Genomic DNA, 21,971 nt, shown 5'->3' with positions numbered 1-21,971 from the left:
AAACAACGACAAATCTGGCTCATCTTCTTCTTTGAGTTGATGAAATAATGCATCAGCTTGTGCTAGATTTAGTTTTCGATTCATTCCGCACATTTCAAAGTCGCTCGCTGAATCCACCCGGCCTTTGCTCGCTACCTTGCCTCCCTCTCCTGAGGTGGCACCTCGCTTGGCAATTTATCAAAAATGTTCACAGTACGTCCATCCTTTGTGACCTCGCAGTGGCTCCTGGTATATGTAGTTTTTCATGGTGCTTTCGGTTTTGTAAAAGGAAATAATGGCAGAAACACATGGTCCATGCAGCATTTTAATGTTTATTCATGAAAGAAACAAAAATATAAAACTCAAATGACATCTCCCGTTGTACTTGGTTAATTGACTTCAAGTAAAAAGGGGCTTGGACCTCAACTTCCTCACTTTCAAATGAGACCAACCAGCGGCATGGGGGTGACGAAATTACAACGTGAAGAGGCTTCAAAGATGATATGCATAAATATCTCGCCGTTCTGTGTTGAAGGGTTAAAATACCTGATCTTAGCCTCAAATGATATAACAAAATTAAATAAGGACCTAAGTACAACAAAAGAACAATTGGCGAGCTTGCATAGCAAAAGTTTAAATGCTATGAAATGCTAACTTTTTCAAATCGTCCAAACACATATTCCCCAAAAAACTGCTAAATTCGCTTGAAAACTAAATTGAAATGCTTAAAAAAACATCTTAGCTCAGACAAAAACTTAGTTTATTGGCCACTACCAAGGGATTATCTTGGTTTTAAGAGAGAAGCTGGATTCAGCCATGTTAAATGAGTTATGTCATATTCACTGTTACCAGTAGAGGGCAGTGTATCCACTAGGGGTGTGCCATCTTAGGCACCCCACGATTCGATTCGATTACGATTCGGGGGGCTACAATTCGATTCTTGAACGATGATCACGGTTATCACGATTATCGATGCATCGTACATTACTAATTGATATAGTACACAAACAAATTTTTGTCCATTATTTATTTAAAATATCCTAATGATTCAACAGGAAACATGCCCATACAACAAAAATCTGCCCTTAAGCTGCTTATTTATTTATTTATTTAGTTTTACAAGAAAGTGCAAAAACATTAACCATTTTAAAGGCAGGACTTATTTCACTCAACAAGACAATAAAAATAAATAAATAATAAATAAATAAATAAATAAAATTTCCACAGGTGGAATGAATTCCACATTTTCTGGAAACAAAGTGTCTTTAGAAATAAGCCTTCTTTTAACCAATATACTTTGTTTTCACAGATTTCTGTAGTATTTCGCATGTTTGTAGTGTTAACGCTGTACTTAATCATGGTTTTACACGTTCTGCAAATGAAATACACGTTTGCTAATTAGATTAGCGCTCGGCGCTAACTATTAGCACCTCAACAACAACAACAATAAAGGCTAAACAGTACAAGAGGGCTTGCCTACTCACCTCTTGTAGACGGGCACGGGTCTTAGCAACACACTCAGGACATTTTTCAATCTACATGACTTGAAACTACAACTTGACATCTGAAAGACGAGGAGAAACGAACTATCCCTCTTCCCCTCTCTCTCTAAAAAATACAGAAGCGCGCCGGCTCGCGCTTCTGTCCCTGCCTGTCTCATACACAAATTTATTTTCTAGTCTTTTGAAAAAGAATAAATCTGTCATTCAGTTACAGGCAGCATCCATTATAACGTGCGTTTATCAGTTAAAGGTGTCTGGGTGGCAGACATGTCTTGAATTTCGTTTTGCCACGAGCGGCTGTCAAAAAGTTTTGAGGGAAAATCATCGTTTTTGAGCCTTTATGAATCGTAATCGAATCGTCACGTGTCGAAACACGATGAATGTAATAATCAATTCTTTGGAACACCTCTAGTATCCACCCAAATCAATAAAACTACCGTACTTCTACGGTACGCACTATTTGGCACATCAGAGTAGAAGGCGAACCTTCAATTAATGGCCTGTTTTAAAGCTGTTTTCATATATAGGGTGCACCGCATAATAAGGCGCAGTACTAGTAGTAGTAGTTGGGGTTGCATTATGCATCCACTAAATGGAGCTGCGCTTAAGAGAGACTCATGTCATGATTAACCACTATTAATCCATATATAAGGCACATCGGATTATAAGGCGTATTCTCAGTTTTTGAGAAAATTGGAGGCTTTTAGGTGTGCCTTATAGTGTGAAAAATACGGTAAATGCAAACGCTTTCAAAACTAACCATTACAACACCCCTCTAATAAAACGAATCCTCAAAGCAGCAACATTTGAATTGTAACTTCTTTCTTTTCTAATCCAGTTACTTGAGTTAATAGATTAATCGTTGCGGCATTACTGTAGAGTGCTACTTTTGTACCTTTTGAGATATGAGCTCTTTCATAGTGCCTTGACTTAGTACTTTATCTGTGAATGTTCTGGAATTATTTAATGTCTTACCTGTAAATACCTTATCTTTAGATGCATCCGGACAACAACAGCCTGCTTCAGTTGGGTCCCAGTCGCACTCGGGGGCGTCTGACCCAGGGCCCATTAGGGCCACAGCCCCAATGTGGCGCTGCAGCCGAATAATGCACATGCAACGCGAGTTACATCCCACCCTTCTTTCCTCCCTGGAGGGAATCGTTGACCAGATGGTGTGGTTCAGGGAAAACTGGCATGAGGAGGTGAGAAATGAAGTGCTGGTTAAAATTACTTGTGAGAAAATCATTCCTTCATTCATCCATCTAATGAACCGCTTATCCTCACGAGGGTCACAGGGGTGCTGGAGCCAGTCCCATTTAACAATGGGCAGGAGACAGGGTACTCTCTGGTTGCCAACCCGACAAACATCCACACACACACTCAAACCTATGGACAACTTCGAGTGTTCAATTAGCCGACCATACATGTTTTTGGGATGTAGGAGGAGACCACAAACTCCACACAGGGAGACCGCAGCCAGGATTGAACCAACAATCTCATGATTAGGGGTGTGACAATATATCAAAATGGTGATAAATCATGACACTTGGTATCCTAAGAGTTTTTTGATAAGCTCCTGACAAGAATCGTTACGTTGTTTTAAAAAAAAAAAAAAAGTCATGGTTCAAAAATAAAAGGAACCAACAGGTTGCTATCAAAATTTTAGAAAAGTGTCTGTGTTACACTGATAGCCAGAAGTATTGGCACCCCTGCAATTCAGTCAGATAACGCTCAATTTCTCCCAGAAAATGATTGCAATTACAAATGCTTTGGTAGTAATGTCTTCATTGATTTTGCATGCAATGAAAAAAGACAATTGGAAAAAAAATTCAATCATTAACATTTTACACAAACTCCAAAAATGGGCCGGACAAAAGTATTGGAACCCTCAGTGTAATACTTGGTAGCACTACCTTTAGAGAAAATAACTGCGAACAGCCGCTTCCGGTATCCATTAATGACTTTCTTACAATACTCTGCTGAAATTTGAGTCCATTCTTATTTGGCCAAATACTCCAGGTCTCTGAGATTTGAAGGGTGCCTTCTCCAAACTGCCATTTTCAAATCTCTCCACAGGTGTTCTATGGGATTCAGGTCTGGACTCATTGCTGAGCACTATAGAAGTCTCCATTGCTTTCTGTCAAACCATTTTCTAGTGCTTTTGAAGTGTGTTTTGGGTCATTGTCCTGCTGGAAGACCCATGACCTCTGAGGGAGACCCAGCTTTCTCACATTGGGCCCTACATTATGCTGCAAATTTGTTGGTAGTTTTCAGACTTCATAATGCCATGCACACGGTCAAGCAGTCCAGTGCCAGAGGCAGTAAATCAACCCCAAAACATCAGGGAACCTCGGCCATTTTTGACTGTGGGGACCGTTTTTTTTTTTTTTTTTTTTTTTTTTAAGGCCTCGTTTTTTACCTGTAAACTCAATGTTAATGCCTTTTCCCAAAAACTTCTACTTTTGTCTCATCTGACCACAGAACAGAGAACAACATTTTTGGCTTTTTCAGGTAAGTTTTGGCAAACTCCAGCCTGGCTTTTTAATGTCTGTGGGTCAGAAGTGACGTCTTCCTGGGTATCCTTCCATACCACTTTTCATTCAGACACCGACGTATGGTACGGATTGAAACTCTTGTACCCTCGGACTGCAGGAGAGCTTGAACTTCTTTGGAAGTTAGTCAAGGTTCTTTATCCACCATCTGACAATATTTTGCTGAACTCTCTCGTCAATTTTTCTTTTCCGTCCACATTGATGACATTGCGCACAGTAGACCCCGGAACATTCAGACTTGCAGCCGTGAGACGCCCATGCTTCCTCACAATTTTGCTTCTCACGTCCTCAGACAGTTCTTTGGTCTTCTTTCTTTTCTCCATGCTCAATGCTGTACACACAAGGACACAGGACAGAGGTTGAGTCAACTTTAATCCATTTTAACTGTCTGCACGTGTGATTGTTATTGCCACCACCTGTTGTGTGCCACAGGTAAGTAACAAGTACTGTTAATTACACAAATTGGAGAAGCATCACATGATTTTTCCAAGGGTGCCAATACTTTTGTCCAGCCCATTTTTGGAGTTTTTTTTTGTAAAATGATAACGATTTATTACTTTTTTATCCATTCTCTTTAGTGTTTTTTCATTGCAAGCTAAATAAATGAAGATATTACTACAAAAGCATTTATAATTGCAATCATTTTCTGGGAGAAATTGAGCGTTATCTGACAGAATTGCAGGGGTGCCAATACTTTTGGCCATCACTGTATATCAAAATAGTTATATATTGTGATACTTATAAGATCTTATCGATAAACTCCTGCCAAGAATTGTTACATTGTTCTCTAAAGGTGTCACTGTTCGAAAAATAAACGGAACCAACAGGTTGCGACCAAAATCTTCCACTAGAATAGTGTCTGTTAGCTTATTGGCTGCCATTGACTGTAATAGAAGTCCAATTCATTTTGAACATCTATGACACTGAAACAGAACATTTACAGCCTGTCATCCCGGTTTTGGGGGCATTTATAGGTCACTTCATGTTCGTTTTAGGGCATTAATAGTTCACTTCCTGTTGATTTTTAGTCGCTTAATATTGATTGTGGTACATTCCTGGGTCACTTCCTGTTCAGTAACCCAAAATCAGCAAGCAGTGATCCATAAATGCCCTGAAATCATCAGGAAATAACCCGGAAATGTCTCAAAATCAACAGGAAATGACCAAAAATCAGTGTGTTGTATATTGTAGAATGATTTCCCGACACATGTATCGATAACTGTTGTATCGCCATATTGTAAAATAATCGTTATCGTGAGCCTTGCATCACATATCGTATTGTGAGGTACCCAAAGGTTTCCAAACCTAATGATATGATGATATTACATAATCTAGTATTTGATAGAATCAGACCACTAATTGTGAGCAGTTTGGTCATGGACAATGAAATCCATATTGTAATTTGCAGGTAGCTCTTTATGGGGCAAAAGGGACAAGAGGAAGAAAGCTAAGGGAGATAGGGTGATGGATGGATGTGAACAAGATGTAAGACAGGGCAAGGGATTTGCAGGCACAAGTTTTATTGTGTTTGATGGTTTGGGGAAACTTGGCAGCTGCTGCTGGCACTGTCTTCTCTTCACTGCACACAGGAGAGTAGCGTTATCATCCTGCAACCTGTGCCTTGATTTTAGTTGCTATTGCTTTTTCAGTATTTATGATTCAAGATTTTTTTTTCCTCACTTCATCACTGATTTCTTTAATCAATGCAGGTTTTACGACAGCTCCAGCAGGGCCTGGCTAAATGTTACTCTGTGGCCTTCGAGAAGAGCGGCGCAGTGTCTGACGCCAAGATAACGCCACACACGCTGAACTTTGTCAAGAAACTGGTCAGCACATTTGGCGTCGGCTTGGAAAACGTTTCCAACGTGTCCACCATGTTCTCCAGTGCTGCCTCCGAGTCGCTGGCACGTCGCGCTCAGGCAACTGCTCAGGACCCCGTCTTCCAGAAGATGAAAGGCCAGTTTACGACAGGTTAGTTATATACTATCATTTGGATTCTTGACGGTTACGGTTTGGCTCTCAGAAGTGTAACGTGGGAGAAGCGTTTTGCATCAACTCACTGATTGTAATGTTCAGAGGTTTGAGTTAAACTGAAATTAACAATGGAAAGATTAGCCTTTTGATGATTTAATGTGCAGTCTGACCTTAGTTAGACCATGTGACTGATGTCTTGGCTGTGATTATGTTTATGTTACGGGGTGGTCAGAGTGTTCTTTTTGGATTCGCCTTATTTAACTATCTTGGCATGTTGCTATATAGGAGGTTTCACGATAAATAGCAACGGGTGCATGCAGGTCCGTTGCGTGCGGTGCATAGAAACCTCCGTCCTAATGGTTTCAAGACTGCTAAAGCTACGAGGCCGGGCTTTTGGCTTAGCGATTAGCGGTGTTGTTTTTGGCAGCCCTTTTAATTTTCTTCTTAGTATGTCTTTTGGACGATGGTACTTATTCGTTTTAGTCATATTTTAGTCATGTCAAAATGTGTTTGTCTTTAGTTTTTGTTGACGTTTAGTAAAAATGTTCTCATGTTTAAAATGTATAAAATTTATTCAAAAAATAAATGAATGAATAAATGTTTTTTTATGTGACTATTATGAATGAACATTGATAGACGAGCACATAATGTAGCATTTATATGTAAGTTGAGCATAATGTTTACTAGGGCTGTCCCAAACGACTAATTTCCTCCCGATTAGTCAGCCGACTATTTTTACGATTAGTCGACTAATCTAATGTATATATATATTTTTTTACTACTTTAATAATGAAATTTTTGTTCAAGCTTATTAATTCACAAAAAACATTTTGGAACACCTACATTCTTTATTAACGTATAAATAAATAACATAAATCAATATAATAAATAATAATAATAAATCACAAACAATGAGGTCAAATAATGCTGGCATTAACTAGTGCAAAAAAAAAAAAATGTAAACGGAAACACTGAGACTTCACCTCTTTTTGTGGTATGTCATTGTCTATATCAGGGGTTTTCAACCCAGTCCTCAAGGCACACTGTGGGTCCTGGTTTTTGTTCCAGCCGATCCAGCAGAGACAGTTGAACCAATGAGGCTTCTGCTAAAACAAGCCACACCTGACTGCAATCAACTGATTGCACTTGTAAAACACCAGATTGGGGAAAAAGTGTTGTCATCTTGTTTGGTAAGAATGAAATCCTGCACCCACAGTGTGCCTTAGTGGAATAGGTTGGGAACCCCTGGTCTATATTGTTCTAAATGTTAAAATGAATTGCAATGTCCCGGACGACCATTTTCAGAATACTTTGTGTGAGTTCAGATGCTTTTTCTGGTGTGCATTCCGCATTTTTGGGGAGGGGAAAAACTGTTCTTTTGTTTGTTTTAACCTGAAAATAGATAAAGTAGAGGGCACACTGAAATACTACCACAACTATTTTGAATGAGAGGCACACATACTCACAGTAACAAAAATTAAATATATAGTATTAATTTTATAGTATACTACTTTATGTATATACACAATGATACTTTATAATATAAAGTGACTAACATTAGTGCAGTCATGGATTACAGTAAGCAGGCCAGTGCTGTTTCCAAAGTGACTAACATTAGTGCAGTCATGGATTACAGTAAGCAGGCCAGTGCTGTTTCCATGTATTTTCCCCAAGTGGGAGCTTCCATGATCCTAATAAATTTAATAATAATAAAAATAAAAAATAAAAAAAAATAAAAAAAAAATATATTAATTATTTTAATAAATAAAAATGCACATTGATACAACGCACATAAAGATAACTTCCATTTTAAAAAATCGTTATAAAGTTGTATGGATTTACAATCCGCTAGCTTGTTGTTTCTTGTTGTCTTGGAAAATTATACTTGGGTGACGGCGCTTCAAGTGTTCGTTCATGGCCGAAGTGCTACCGTGGTATGCGAGCTCAGTTTCGCAAAGAGTACACACAGTGGCACCCTCCATATTTTCCTTGAAATTATTCCAGGCTCCGGCTATTCTGGTCCGCTTTTTTGGCTTTATGCCACTTTCATGTGTCACCATTTCTGCCTTTTTTGGCAAATGGCGGTGTTTTCAACTCCTCGCCATAGTGAGGAGTGAAGCGGCGATTCACTTGACTCGTTGTCATCGGTTCGGCCCATGTCCTCCTCAGGAAGGCCGCGGCGTGCATAAAAACACCAAGAGGTGTCGGATAGCTCTTTATGGATACTTTTATTGTCCAAAACAAAAACGCAGGGGCTGCAGCCACTGAACTCCGTGCTACCCGCGCACTTTCCAAACTCACCGATCTCACTCCCTCTCTTTCGCTCCTTCTCTCTCGCTCGGCCACTTTCTTCCTCTTTGCTCAATTTGACAATGCCGGTCACATTGAAATAACAGCGGCCCCCTTGGGGGTGTTAGTACTGTAGCAACCGCTTGCATCGTGAGCGCCCGCCATTCTAAACTTTATCCGCTTGTTTTTTTTTTTTTTAACCCGTCAATACCTGTTGACGCATTTACGTCTTCGATAACGTCGACAACGTCAACTAGTCGGGACAGCTCTAATGTTTACTCTCGGTCCGTTCCTCATTGTGTCCCGAAGACCGCGCTAACAGTGTTTTAGTTCGGCTTTACTTGGCATATTTCAATGATCAATGATTCAATGATTCAATTTGGATGTTTGTGAGTCATTCTCGAATTTTCCACGGCCGAATCATGAATAATCTAAGAATCGGAAATTTCACACACCTCTAAAGATCACGCAACAGACTTTTAAAGGCTAAAGCAACATTGCATATTATCTCTGGCCAAGAAAACAAGTCTTAACGCGTGTGCAAGCCTGCATGGAAACTGGAGTCGACACACCGGTGAATTGGTTGGGGGGTCAGCATGTCACGAGTGACACAACCAGACACTGCTACGATGCATGCTAAGTACACTTAAAATGTCACACATTGTGAACAAGAGGCGGAAACTCATGCACATGTCTCGTTATGTTTTAGTCTCCTAACACACGTTTTTAGCTTGTTATCCTATTGTCATGAGAAAAGTGTTTGTTGACGAAGTATTTTCGTTATTGTCATCGTTGACGAAAACAACACTGCAACGGGTGCACGCAGGTCCGTTGAGTGCTGCGCATAGAAATCTCCCTCCTGATGCCTTCAAGACGGTGCGCTGGCAGCTAAAGCTGTTTGTCTGGGCTTTTGGCGTAGTGGTTAGCATGCTCGCCTGCCGGGCTCGACGCACTGTGCGGTGCGGGGATGAGTCCTGACCTGGAAAAGGGGCAAAGAGTTTAAAAATCACCAATAAAGCAAGTGTTGGAACAGTGAGTAAAAAAGTTGAATATTGGCAAGACCCTTGGAGGAAAATAAATGGTTTTAAGGACAAAATACTTGCCAAAACGAGGATATACTATAAACAAATGGGAAGTCATTTAAAGGAAGCCTGAGAGGGGACAAGATGGCAGGTGCGACGCCATTAGCATGCAAAAGCATGGCGGCGACACCCAGACAGACTGAATGAACAACACAAACAATGATGCGCGGTCCTCGCGGCGAGCACTGTGGTGATAAATCTCGCCAGATGTTGCAGTGCCAGCTGTGCTCACGCAGCCAGACATCATCAGGGCTCCTGCCTCGTCCACCGTTGTTACCCAGCTGTCCCCGTGGCAAAGTGTGAGCATGGCCGACCGCAACCCAAACCGCACAAGCCTTCGCCAAAGCGGAACAAAAAGGGTTTACAGAGCGGCTGAGCAGCCAAGCTCCCATTCCCCGCACCGTGCTAGTGGCTCACTTGCTTTCACAGGGTTTGTGGGCCGGAAAATATGGGTTTATGTGAGCATATATAACATCTGGCAGCAGGGAGGCATTCAAATCCAATTATGGCAAATGCTATTTGCATGAGTTGCTGTTTTAGTCGTGGATCTGTTCGGGAGACTTTTGTCACAGCCGCTTTTCTGGGAGGGAAATTTGTATAATATTTCTCTTTATTTAAATTCTGTGTGTTCTGCCGTGCAAATGTCTTTTTGGATAGGATAAGCGTTTAGTCGCATTTTGGATTTGCACCTGCTTGTGACAGCTCCGTGAACATTTTATGTGTCTTGCTTCCATGAGAATTTAATTTCCCTCCAGCGTTCAATTGTCAACTATCACTCTGTCTCAGCTTTACCAACTTTTTACATGTCGTGTTAGTTTAAAGCGGAATACTCTACAACCTCTTCTGTTCTGTGAGATGTTCACCCACCTTACAGCAAATAGTGAACATACAATACATATGATTCAATAAATGTTCTGCTATATTGAGACATTTAATCCATCATTTTGAGCAGTTGTATAGAAGAGCTGAGCAATTAATCGACATCGCATTTACTTTAAGAATTTTACTGCTGTGATAATCTATCCTCATGAACAGTGTTGTTTTTATCAATGATGACGAGACGATAAAGAGCTAAAAACTTGTTTTGCGGGACTAAAGGCAGAGTCATTGCTTCTGCGGCAGACCTACGCCGTGGCGGCAGATCCAATTTACGACCCTCCGCCGTAGCCTGACGTGCACCTCAACAAAATCCTGACTAGGTGTCACGTCAACGCAAGGCGCAACTGGACTGTGACTGGTCCGCTCAGACTGTTGTTTCCGGTTCAGCGCGACATCACCGCCATTTTCAAACATTGTTGTGCCATGCGCAAAAATGGACCAAGCCGACGAGAGTATCATTGAAGAGGTCCGCAAGTACGACAACCTCTACAATGTCTCAGCAAGACATTATAAAGATTGCCAGATGGCAAGCAATTCATGGAAGGAGATTTCTGAAAATATTGGGCTGGAGGTCAGTGAATGCATAAAAAAATGGAAGAATCTCTGAGAAAAGTATTTGTGTGTTCTGAAGCAAATGGCCACACAAAGCGGTGACCCAACCGGCCAAAAACTGCCAGCTTTTTATCACTTTGTTGTATTTTTGGTTGGTGCACTTTATCATTTATTGTGTACATATGTTTGGTGTGAGACTTGTTTACATTTTGCACTTCAGGTATATGAAGAATAAAGCACACGTTTGGTGTCAAAAGAGTTGTTTTGATGTTTAATTTTCAACAAAACGGGGCCAATTCATAGGGGGCCTATTTTCAAAAACTTCAAATATTCACAAAATCAAAGCTGCTCCCGACCTAAAACCAAAACAGGCACCTACCTTAGCCATATATGAGTCTCCATGAGCAGCGGCATCAAGAAATTTAAAGTTGTTCCCTTATAAAATCCCGATTATTTTTTATCTAAGTACAACAAAACTTAAAATGGCTATAAAAGTCTCACATTTTACACTAGATGCACAAAAATCACCAAATGCAGAGATAATCACCTATATTTTCAGGATCAATAGCAATATTTAACATATAAGTTTTTGACCTAAATAGCAACTTAATTTTTTTTTATTTACTGCAAGTTTTCAACAGCTAATAAATCACTCAATTTAACATCAGAAACTTAATACTTGAGGAAAACATGCAGAATCAATTATAAATAATATGGAAATAGATTATTAATAAATTCCATATACTATCACAATTTAGAATAGAATAGCCCTTTATTATCATTATATACTATATACTGTTTGTGAATGAGCTAGCGGCCGCCTGGCATGAACAGAGCTTTTCTGGCGAAGATTTTTGTGAATAAATGCATTAATCCCACAATTCTTCATAGATATTGACGTAAAACAGTCTTGATTCTTGGTTAAAAGCAAAGAAACCGTGCAGTTAGCGTTTATTTTACGTATATCGGCGAAGTAAAATGCTACTGTGTTAGCGAATGAGGCTAGCGGCCGCCTGGCGTAACAGATTTTTTTGGCGAATATTCTTGTGAACAAATGCTTAAATCCCAGAATTCTTCATAGATATGGATGTAAAACAGTCTCGGTTCTTGGTTAAAAGCAAAGAAACCATGCAGTTAGCATTTATTTTACGTATATTGTCGAAGTACAATGCTACTCTGTTAGCAAATGAGGCTCGCGGCCGCCTGGCGTAAACAGAGCTTTTGTGGTGAAAATTCTTGTGAATAAATGCTTAAATCCCTTAATTCTTTATAGATATGGACGTAACACAGTCTCGATTCTTTGTTAAAAGTAAACTATGAGGCTAGTCAGTTACTAAAATTAGCTGCCTCCATGTGTAAACAAAGAAGAAAATTCCTGCGAATAAATGCTTCAATCATGCACGAACGGTACGAAAAATATAATATTTACCTTGAATCCTCAAACAAATCACTCCTGAGACAATCCTTCCTGTTTGTATGCGGTGGAGCTTTCGTAGTTACTGTAAATTTAATTGTAAGTAAATCCAAGCTTAAATCCGACATGAGCATGTGCCGTTTTCGGCTATTTAATGAAGCTCGGCCCCCCTCTGGTAAGACGTTGCGCAAATAATGATGAAGTGACACGTCAATAGTAATGAAGTCTATGGGTCACCAAAAACTAGACAGCGACAAACACATTTTGTGATAAGTAAAAGATGACGATGACTAATAAGTAGGGTTGTTCCGATTATGTTTTTTTTGCTCCCGATCCGATCCCGATCGTTTTAGTTTTTATCTGCCGATCCCAATATTTCCCAATCCGATTGCTTTTTTTGCTCCCGATTCAATTCCAATCATTCCCGATAATTTTTCCGATCATATACATTTTGGCAATGCATTAAGAAAAAAATGAATACAACTCGGACGAATATATACATTCAACATACAGTACATAAGTACTGTATTTGTTTATTATGACAATAAATTCTCAAGATGGCATTTACATTATTAACATTCTATCTGTGAGAGGGATCCACGGATAGAAAGACTTGTGGCTTTGTATATTGTGACTAAATATTGCCATCTAGTGTATTTGTTGAGCTTTCAGTAAATGATACTGTAGCCATGCACAAATGCATGATGGGAAGTGGAACCATGACTGTACATAGTGCTACCAATTGATATATCTTTTCTGCGTTGGGAAATAATACAAGGTGTTAAGAAAAAGATCATATGCTACCTTACTTCCCCACATTGCTTCCCATGATATTTCTAATCGTAGGGAGAGGGATTGTAAGGCTTTAGCCAGTAAAAAAATGGCTCCAAAGGCTGCCAAAATTCACTCTACTCATTTTACACTGCCTTTTATCTCTCTATATAGGGAAAATGGCGCCATTACAGATTGAGCGCGACAATGCGTGGGTGGATCGTGCAGCGCATACATTAATTGCGTTAAATGTTTTAACGTGATACATTTTTAAAAAATTAATTACCGCCGTTATCGGGATAAATTTGATAACCCTACCTTAGGCCTACACTAAAGACTCTGAATGAGTGTAACATATTATGTTTGTAACATTAAATACAATTAGAAAACGATTTAATTTAAAAAAAAAAAAAAAAAAAGGTTTAAAAAAGGCATGGCCGATATTTTTTTGCTGATTCCGATACTTTGAAAATGAAGTGATCGGACATCTCTACTAATAAGTATTATCGTCCAAAAGACGAGGAAAATTAAAAGGGCTGCCAAAAACAACACTCCTCATGAGTTCATTTTTTCCATAACTCTCATGTTTGTCAACATCATTTGTATTTATGCAAGGCTGTTGTAAAGATGAAGACTTCTTTAAGTCAGGATTCTGGTTTTATGCGTTTAAAAGTTTGAAATGTATTAATTGCTATAGTTGTCAGAACTCGTAATTAGATTTTTTTGTCAAAATCTTGCATAGCTATTGAGTAGCTTCTCTCCCCTGTGGCGTCAGGCTGCCAGCTGAGACACCAGAATTGGCTCTGGAACACATTCACATTCTCGCCCTTGCCACTCTCCGAGCCCCCAGTTGACTATCGTGCTTGTCAGAAAAGTCACAGTTGGTAGCGATCTCTTGGTTTATATGTGGTAGAGACAAATATTTACTGCATTTATTTGTAGCTTCAAAGAAGTGGATGGTGTCTCTTCTTCTATTTGCGAGGGTTATAATGGTATTACATTGTTTCCTGGTAGCAATTTCTTTGGACTGTTTCAATTCTAACACTGCTCATCAGGTGGGTGAATTGCAGGTAGATAGACAGCTCCCCCGAAAAGAATAATGATTATTTTGAAGACGTCTTTTAAAAAAATAGTAAGTGTTCTCTAGGGGAGCTTTAAACCGGTTTTGAAATGGCAGATGCATTCACCATAACTGTCAAATCCTGAAATAGGAGTTCTAGCTGTGTATATGCAGTGCACATCATCACCTCACGTCTAGAAGGGCTTTGCGCTCTTGCCTCTTTCCCTTATTGATGCTGATTACAGCTCATCAAAACATGCAGCTTGCAATGTGATTGGAAACAGCAGTTTGATGCTTTAAGACTCTTATTTTTATAGCACTGATTTAATGATGTCTCGGCTTACTAAAGGGATTTTAAGTCAATGAAGCAAAAACTGCTACTTCCTGTGATGTTCCCAAAAGGGGCTCTGCTGGAGAGACGAGGCAAAATGTGAAATACAATATTTCTCAAACGTACGTTTATGTACTCACTGCCCTCCCTGAGGACATCACTGGCTACATTTACATGCTGCAAATAACCATTTCATAATCACATTTTTAGCAGTAACCCAGTTACACATGGCATGTAAACACATTCAATAAGCCGTTTTTTATAAAGCCTTTTCTAACCTGAATATCTGCCCATGTAAACTGATATCTGGCTATCTATCCCCTTTTAAAAGAGCATTTACGCTCCATTTGCAAGGAATCCTGGTCTGCTAAATAGGGAGTACTTGTTGCTGCATAACTGGCTAAAAGCGTTTGGAATCATGAATAAACTCATGAGACAATAAAACGTTACAAGCTGAATGCAGACGTAATGCAATCGCCGTCATGACCTTTTCTGTATGTTATGACGTTGGAATATTTAGAGTTAAAAACAACATACGGACTAACCTGAATATAGGTTTCATTTACACATTTACATGTAGCCACTAATTAAATAAAAGATAAATAAACATACAAAATCTACACCAAAGTGTTGGGAATTTTCCCCCCCAAGCATTTTCTGTCTCTTATCTTCAACTGCTTTTACTTGCAAAATGGCTTACTTGCATTTTTAGTAAGTACTCTGGAGGCATTCAGCTACAAAGAAGGTTAGCGGTCACACATGCACAAACACACCTGGGAGCTGCCCACTACTGTTCCAGCCTTGTACTATGGGCAGCTGGGATCAGCTCCAGTGGAGCAGTCTGGAACGGGTTGCCTGTCTCAAGGTCACTGAGGCCTTATGTTCACAAATCAGTGTCAGTAAAGCTTCAATGCTTAAATGTTGCTTCTTTCGTTTGCCTTATTTTTAATAGTCTGTTTTCCTCATCCAATAGACTTCGACTTTAGCGTGCCAGGCTCCATGAAACTCCACAATCTGATCTCCAAGCTCAAGAAGTGGATCAAGATCCTGGAGGCCAAGACAAAGCAGCTCCCCAAGTTTTTTCTCATTGAGGAAAAGTGTCGCTTCCTCAGCAACTTCTCTGCTCAGACTGCTGAGGTGGAAATCCCCGGGGAGTTCCTCATGCCCAAACCAACACACTACTACATCAAGATTGCCAGGTGAGAGGCACTGGAAACTACATATTGTAGAAAGTATTTTTTTCGATTTTACACATATGACTTCCCCCTGGGAAGTCGAATCTCAGATTCAGGAGGAGCAGTGTGGTTTTTGTCCTGGCCGCGGAAGTGTATAAGCTCTATGCTCTCAGCAGAGTTGCCTGGCACAGCCAGACTGTTCTCCATGTATTTTTCAATTACTGTGAGGATAGTCTGGGACCCACCTACTTAACGGCCTTTCGAGCCAGTACGAAATGATCCGTCCAATCAGATTTGTTCATTTGCGTGACGTATTCTTAACGGCCAACGTCACTCTTCCGCGTCAGAAGTGGTTTCCACAACAACACAGATGGCGAACAGGAGAGCCGAGAATATGTTCCAATCCACGGTAGTGGTCAGTTTTAAATGACCAAAAACACATCGACACAAGTCATTGACAACAGTCTCTCGCGCTAGCCATATTAAATAAACTTCTCTGCTCTCCGCTGTCTGTTTGCTGTGGCTTGCTCCGCCCTGGAAATTTGAACCGCTCATTGGTCGCCAGACTCTATAGCTGGAACAGTGGTGAGTCTGGTGTACCAGGCTATCAGCAGAGCTCTCGGGGGCTCATTGGAGTTCGCCCAACCAGTCTACATGTGTTTAGTGGATTTGGAGAAGGCATTCGACTGTGTCCCCCGGAAGTACGGGGTATCAGAATCCCTGATACTTGGGGTCAGGTCCCTGTATGACTGGTGTTAGAGTTTGCGCCGCATAGGCAGTTGTAAGTCGGCTCCATTTTCAGTGAGGGTTGGACTCCGCCAAGGCTGCCCTATGTTACCGGTTCCGCTCATAACTTTTATGGACAGAATATCTAGGCGCAGCCGAGGCGTTGAGAGGGGGTCTGGTTTAGTGGCACCAGTATTGCATCTCTCTGCTTTTTGCAGATGATGTAGTGTTGTTGGCTTCACCAAGCCATGACCTTCAACTTTCACTGGAAAGGTTCGGAGCAGAGTGTGAAGCGGTCAGGATGAGAATCTGCACCTCCAAATCCAAGACCATGGTCCTCAGTCGGGAAAAGGTGGAATGCCCTCTCCGGGTCAGGGATGAGGACCTTCCCCAAGTGGAGGACTTGAAGTATCTCAGGGTCTAGGGGGAAAAAATGGAACGGCGGATCGATGCCACGTCTGCAGTGATGCGGACTCTGCTTTGGGCCGTCGTGGTGAAGAAGGAGCTGAGCCGAAAGGCAAACCTCTCTATTTACCTTCCCCTACCATCAACTATGGTCACGAACTGTGGGTCGTGAGCCAAAGAACAAGGATACAAGCAGCTGAAATGAGTTTCCTCTGTACGGTGTCCGGGTTCTCCCTTAGAGATAAGATGAGAACCTCGGTCATCCGGGAGGAGCTCTGAGTAGAACCACTGCTTCTCTGCCTCGAGAGGAGCCAGATGAGGTGGCCGGGGTGATTAGGATGCCTCTGGGGCGCCCCCCCAGTGAGGGATTCCGGGCACATCCCACTCGGAGGAGGCCACAGGGCCGACCCATGACATGCTGGGGAGACTGTCTCCCGGCTGGCCTGGGAACACCTTGGGGTCCACTCAGAAGAGCTGGATGAAGTGGCTGGGGAGAGGGAAGAGTGGGCTTCCCTGCTGAAGCTGCTGCCCCCACGATGCAACCTCAGATAAGCGGGGAAAAAATGGATGGATGGACATATATCTAAATATGGTTGTACGATTTGCACTTGGTTCTTCCGCTCAGGTTCATGCCTAGAGTTGAGATTGTTCAGAAGCACAATACTGCTGCACGCCGCCTCTACATCCGCGGTCACAATGGCAAGATCTACCCCTACTTGGTGATGAATGACGCGTGCCTGACAGAGTCTCGACGCGAAGAGAGGGTCCTGCAACTCCTCAGACTACTCAACCCTTGCCTAGAAAAGAGGAAGGAGACCACCAAAAGACATCTCTTCTTCACAGGTAAGAGTGAGAAAAGCATAAGGGTAAAAATGGTTTACAGTAACATGTCAGTTCAACTCCTCTTCTTTCATACTACTACTTTAGTCAGACTAGGGTGTAGCATAGTATTAGGGCTGGGAACCTCTGAGTACCTCACAATACGATACGATTTGCGATACAACAGTTATCATAGGTCAGGAAATCATTTGATCATATTTTGTTCACTTACTGTTGATTTTGGGGCTTATTTTTGGTAATTTACGGTTGATTTTGGGGCATTTACACATCACTTCCTGATGATTTTGGGTCACTGAACAGGAAGTGAATGTCCCTAAATGAATAGGAAGGGACTCAAAATCAACATGAAGGGACCTATAAATGTCCCGTAAACCAGGACGGCTGGCTGTGAATGTTCTTTTTCAGTTCCAATGACGGTCAAATTGGTTTGGACGTCTAGCGCTGTCAATGGCAGCCAATGAGGTAACACAGACACTTTTCTAGTGGAAGATTTTAGTAGCAACCTCTTGGTTTCCTTCTTTTTTTCTTTTGAATTTTTATTCTTGGCTTAGCATATTGATAACCTTTTGGGATACAAAGTATCATGATACCATTTCGATATCTTGTCACGCCCCTACATAGTAGCGTTTTTTAAAAAAAGCTGTTTTCAGTAGGTGCAATTTCTATACAGGTTCAAGCTTTTTCCAGTAAATATTACTCGAAACAACCTAACCTTTAGAAATCAGGAACATAACGTAACTCATTTCTTTTTCTATCTGTCTCTGCCGCCAACACACTGCACACAATTTCCGTTCCTTCTCAAGGCCACTAAGTCCGCTTGCAGCGTTCCCTTGTGGTTTGCCTACACCCATGTTTCCCACTTTCCATTTGGGCACTTGATTGTTTTGTAAGTAAGAATACAGAATTCTACAGTGTTCCAACCCAATTCTTCGAATCTGGCTGAGCCATATTTGTTTGAAAAGGGAGGCTAGTGGATGTACATGTTTAGGTTTGCTTTGTGCGGTTCAGTTTGACTCCTTGTTTAACCTTGCTTGTTTTAGACCCGTGGTATGCTGTCAGCACTAAAATATTTCAGTTGCATTGTTAGACTGTTGGTTTCACTAATGTATCGAAAATCTGGTGGGCAAAATGTGGTCACCTGAACTAATTTTAAAAAGCAACACTGGAACCCACATTCATACAAATTTGGCAAATTGCACAAAAGTATGTGAATAATTATTTATAAACATAAAAAAAACGTATTAGTCTGTCATATTTTTGTCATTTGAAATGTGTTTGTCTTCGTCTAGTTTTTTTCCCCGACAATACTCAAAATGTTTTCGTGTATAGACTTCAAAAGTTTTAGCCCATGAATAAATAATAAAATGTTTCCAACAATTTCGAATGAACATTGACAGACGAGCACCTAATTGTAGAATCAACAAGGACATCACCATGTTCGTGATGATAATTGTTGGAATTTGACCTTTTAGCTGGATTGCTGGAATCCCGCCAGCCAGGTCGCCAAGTACGACCCGGGCCGGGGCAGCTCCGGAAACCCTGCCAAAAGGCCAAATTTCGCACGTTTATGTTAGTTTTAACGCCTTGCACTGACTTCATTTTAAAAGCTGGAAAAAGGCTTCGAAACACAAGTTGACAATTTATTACAAGTCATCAGCAATCAGACAGCAAGGCAACATCAAAAGGACCCAAACGAAGAGGAAGGCGTTACTGTTGTCAGGGCAACGAGAGTTTAGGATTTTGACAGCGTCAGCCACCTGAGTGCTGAGTGTCCAACGGGTTCCTCTGTTATAAGATGTTCCTTGTGGGTGGAGAGGATGTCTTTTCATTGTTCTGGACTGTCCATTGTAGGTTACAAGAAGAGCTGATGGTGGGATTTGGTGGTCCAGACATGGGCTTGTAGATGTCTTGGCCATCCCCTGCTTGTCTCACTCCGTCAGCGTCAATCTCGCTCATTCAGCTGCATGACGCACACGTAGGGCTTCCGTAGTCAGCAGGCATCCTGTAGTTGTTATCGCCCTTATCTGCCCATCGTCTTGGCACTGCAAATTACAATCACTCCAATCCAATCACTCAAACTTCAAATATATTGTACTTGTTTTCTTAAACTATGATTTAAATGCTATTTACTTTTAATTGGGTGTGTTAGAGTAACACAAATAGTTAAACAGTAAATACGGGAAAAGATACTAATTCCTTCATAATACACACTTAGCAGGAAAACAGTACAATATTTTCAAATAAATAAACTCACCTGGACGCCACAAACTTTATGTAAAAAGTTTTCCAAGAGTTTAAGACGACAATCACCATGCTAACGCAAACGCTATGCTAACGCTAAAACTTACATTGTGTGATGATCATCAGCACAGACCTTTAAAGGCTAAAACAACATGGCATTTCTAGCCAAGATAAGAAAACAAAACTTATCAAGCAGCACCTGACATGTTTCACAAAATTCTGGAGCCTGGAGAGGAGCTTACTCACTGGCCGGTGAATATGTGGGGTCGGGGGTGCAGCACGTCACATGAGTGACACGACCAAAAACTGCTATAATGCATGCTAACTACACATACGATAAGAAAATGTCGCACATTTTGAACTTATGATGATAACTATGGCCAATTTTCATGTCGTTCTCGTCTCGTCAGACGAAAACTGGCATCCATCTCATTATGTTTTACACTGCGAAGACACGTTTATAGCTCGTCACATCGTCATGAAAAAAATAATTTGTTAACGAAATATTTTCGTTATCGTCATCGACAACAACTCTGTTTTATTTTTCGGCCAATAATTCCTGTTTCTGTGCATCCCTATCTACTTCTACTATCTACTTTTGATTGGCAGCAAATAAAAGTTGAGCTTATTTCATTGCTTCCCTCCACATCTTCCTCGACAACTTATTTCTTTATCACCTCTCCCCTTTTTCTAGTACCGAGAGTGGTGGCGGTGTCTCCTCAGATGCGGCTAGTGGAGGACAACCCTTCATCTCTGTCACTGGTTGAAATATACAAACAGCGTTGTGCCAAGAAGGGTATTGAGCATGACAACCCTATCTCCAGATATTATGATCGCCTGGCCACCGTGCAAGCCAGAGGCACACAGGCAAGCCACCAGGTATGGAGGACATTTGGGCTTTATTTTATCAACAAAATGACTGAAATGAGTTTGGAAAGACTGCTTAACACTTCTTAAATAGTCTTATCATTAAGATGTTTTGGACATTTTTGTTTTCATTTACAACAGCTTCTCCTAGGTAGTTTTGTGGTTGGAAATCATTACTCTAGCTCGCGAATTCTTTGCCCAAACACTTTTAGCTTGGCTGACACATGCATGTGCCATACTTATTGTAGTTTTTTCTATACGTCTCTCCATGGTTACCAGGTCCTACGAGACATCTTGAAGGAAGTCCAGGGCAACATGGTGCCACGCAGCATGCTAAAAGAGTGGGCCCTCCACACCTTCCCCAATGCCACCGACTACTGGACCTTCCGGAAAATGTTCACCATCCAGCTGGCTCTAATCGGCCTTGCTGAGTTCATGCTCCACCTGAACCGACTCAACCCCGAGATGCTGCAGATAGCGCAGGTAAGGCTTGGAAGAAAGACTTTTCTCACTTTATTTTAATGTACCCACCTTCATGACCCTTCTCTCACAGAAAAATCAGAAACGGCAACTCTAATGCAGTCTATCCACAATCGGCACTAGTGGACCACCAATTGGAGCCGAATTAAATATTATTACGTAACATAACATATAAATATCGATATATCAAATTTAGGCTATATTGCTCAGCACTAGCATCATGTCTTTGGTGATGTTTTGCATGGCTGACACTGTGATTACCTTCCACTAATCTCTTTTTGTTCATGATGTGAGATGATTTCTCATGTTGTTTGTTCATTTGTAGCCTTGTTGTGTCCCTTTGAACTATGGAAAAAAAAAAAACTTCATAAATTTAATTGATTAGTCACACTGGCCTAAGCATCGATAGGCAATATGTCAGGCATTTTTTTCTTTCAAGGGCATGCGGGCTCCATGCACCTTAATTTGATATACAGGCACATGCTCATATAGATGCATTGAGATCACCATTACCTACTTTGTATCTGTCTTTATGACTCATACTTCTCCCCTGTGACATTCACATTAACGTCTATCAGTCAAGCACCTGCTATAAATGCAGCGGATGTTTTGACAGAACGTTATATGCAGTCCCACTGCGTTCCAACTATCAAACATGTTTCAATTTGAAGTGGCTGCGTTTGTGTGTGAGCGCATCTACCTCTCAGTGCCTGCTAAAGGTCCTCAGACAGCTTTTTCAAAGTCATTATTAAAGATGATTGTGTCAGTCAGCCACCCCTCCCCTCTGATCCTAATCGCCCTTTGCTGACAGGCGTTCCTCCGGGCAGCTAAGCGCTGGTATTAAGCCCCCAC

General features: G+C 41.1%; 1 protein-coding gene across 3 annotated transcripts in view; it reads left to right on the top strand.

Moving 5' to 3' along the window:
• trrap (transformation/transcription domain-associated protein) overlaps positions 1–21,971 on the top strand; it is a 217,868-nt gene that overhangs the window by 176,352 nt on the left and 19,545 nt on the right. For all 3 annotated transcript variants that reach the window (XM_057825941.1, XM_057825940.1, XM_057825939.1), the window contains 6 exons: positions 2,478–2,683; positions 5,743–6,004; positions 15,359–15,584; positions 17,317–17,534; positions 20,467–20,651; positions 20,919–21,122. In XM_057825941.1, the coding sequence (XP_057681924.1) occupies positions 2,478–2,683; positions 5,743–6,004; positions 15,359–15,584; positions 17,317–17,534; positions 20,467–20,651; positions 20,919–21,122 (1,301 nt within the window). The remainder of the gene's footprint in view (positions 1–2,477; positions 2,684–5,742; positions 6,005–15,358; positions 15,585–17,316; positions 17,535–20,466; positions 20,652–20,918; positions 21,123–21,971) is intronic.

This window comes from Corythoichthys intestinalis, chromosome 21 (assembly GCF_030265065.1).
Source record: "Corythoichthys intestinalis isolate RoL2023-P3 chromosome 21, ASM3026506v1, whole genome shotgun sequence".
NCBI lineage: Eukaryota > Metazoa > Chordata > Actinopteri > Syngnathiformes > Syngnathidae > Corythoichthys > Corythoichthys intestinalis.
Note: the sequence above shows the minus strand (reverse complement) of the source record. Positions and strands in the feature narration are given on the sequence as shown.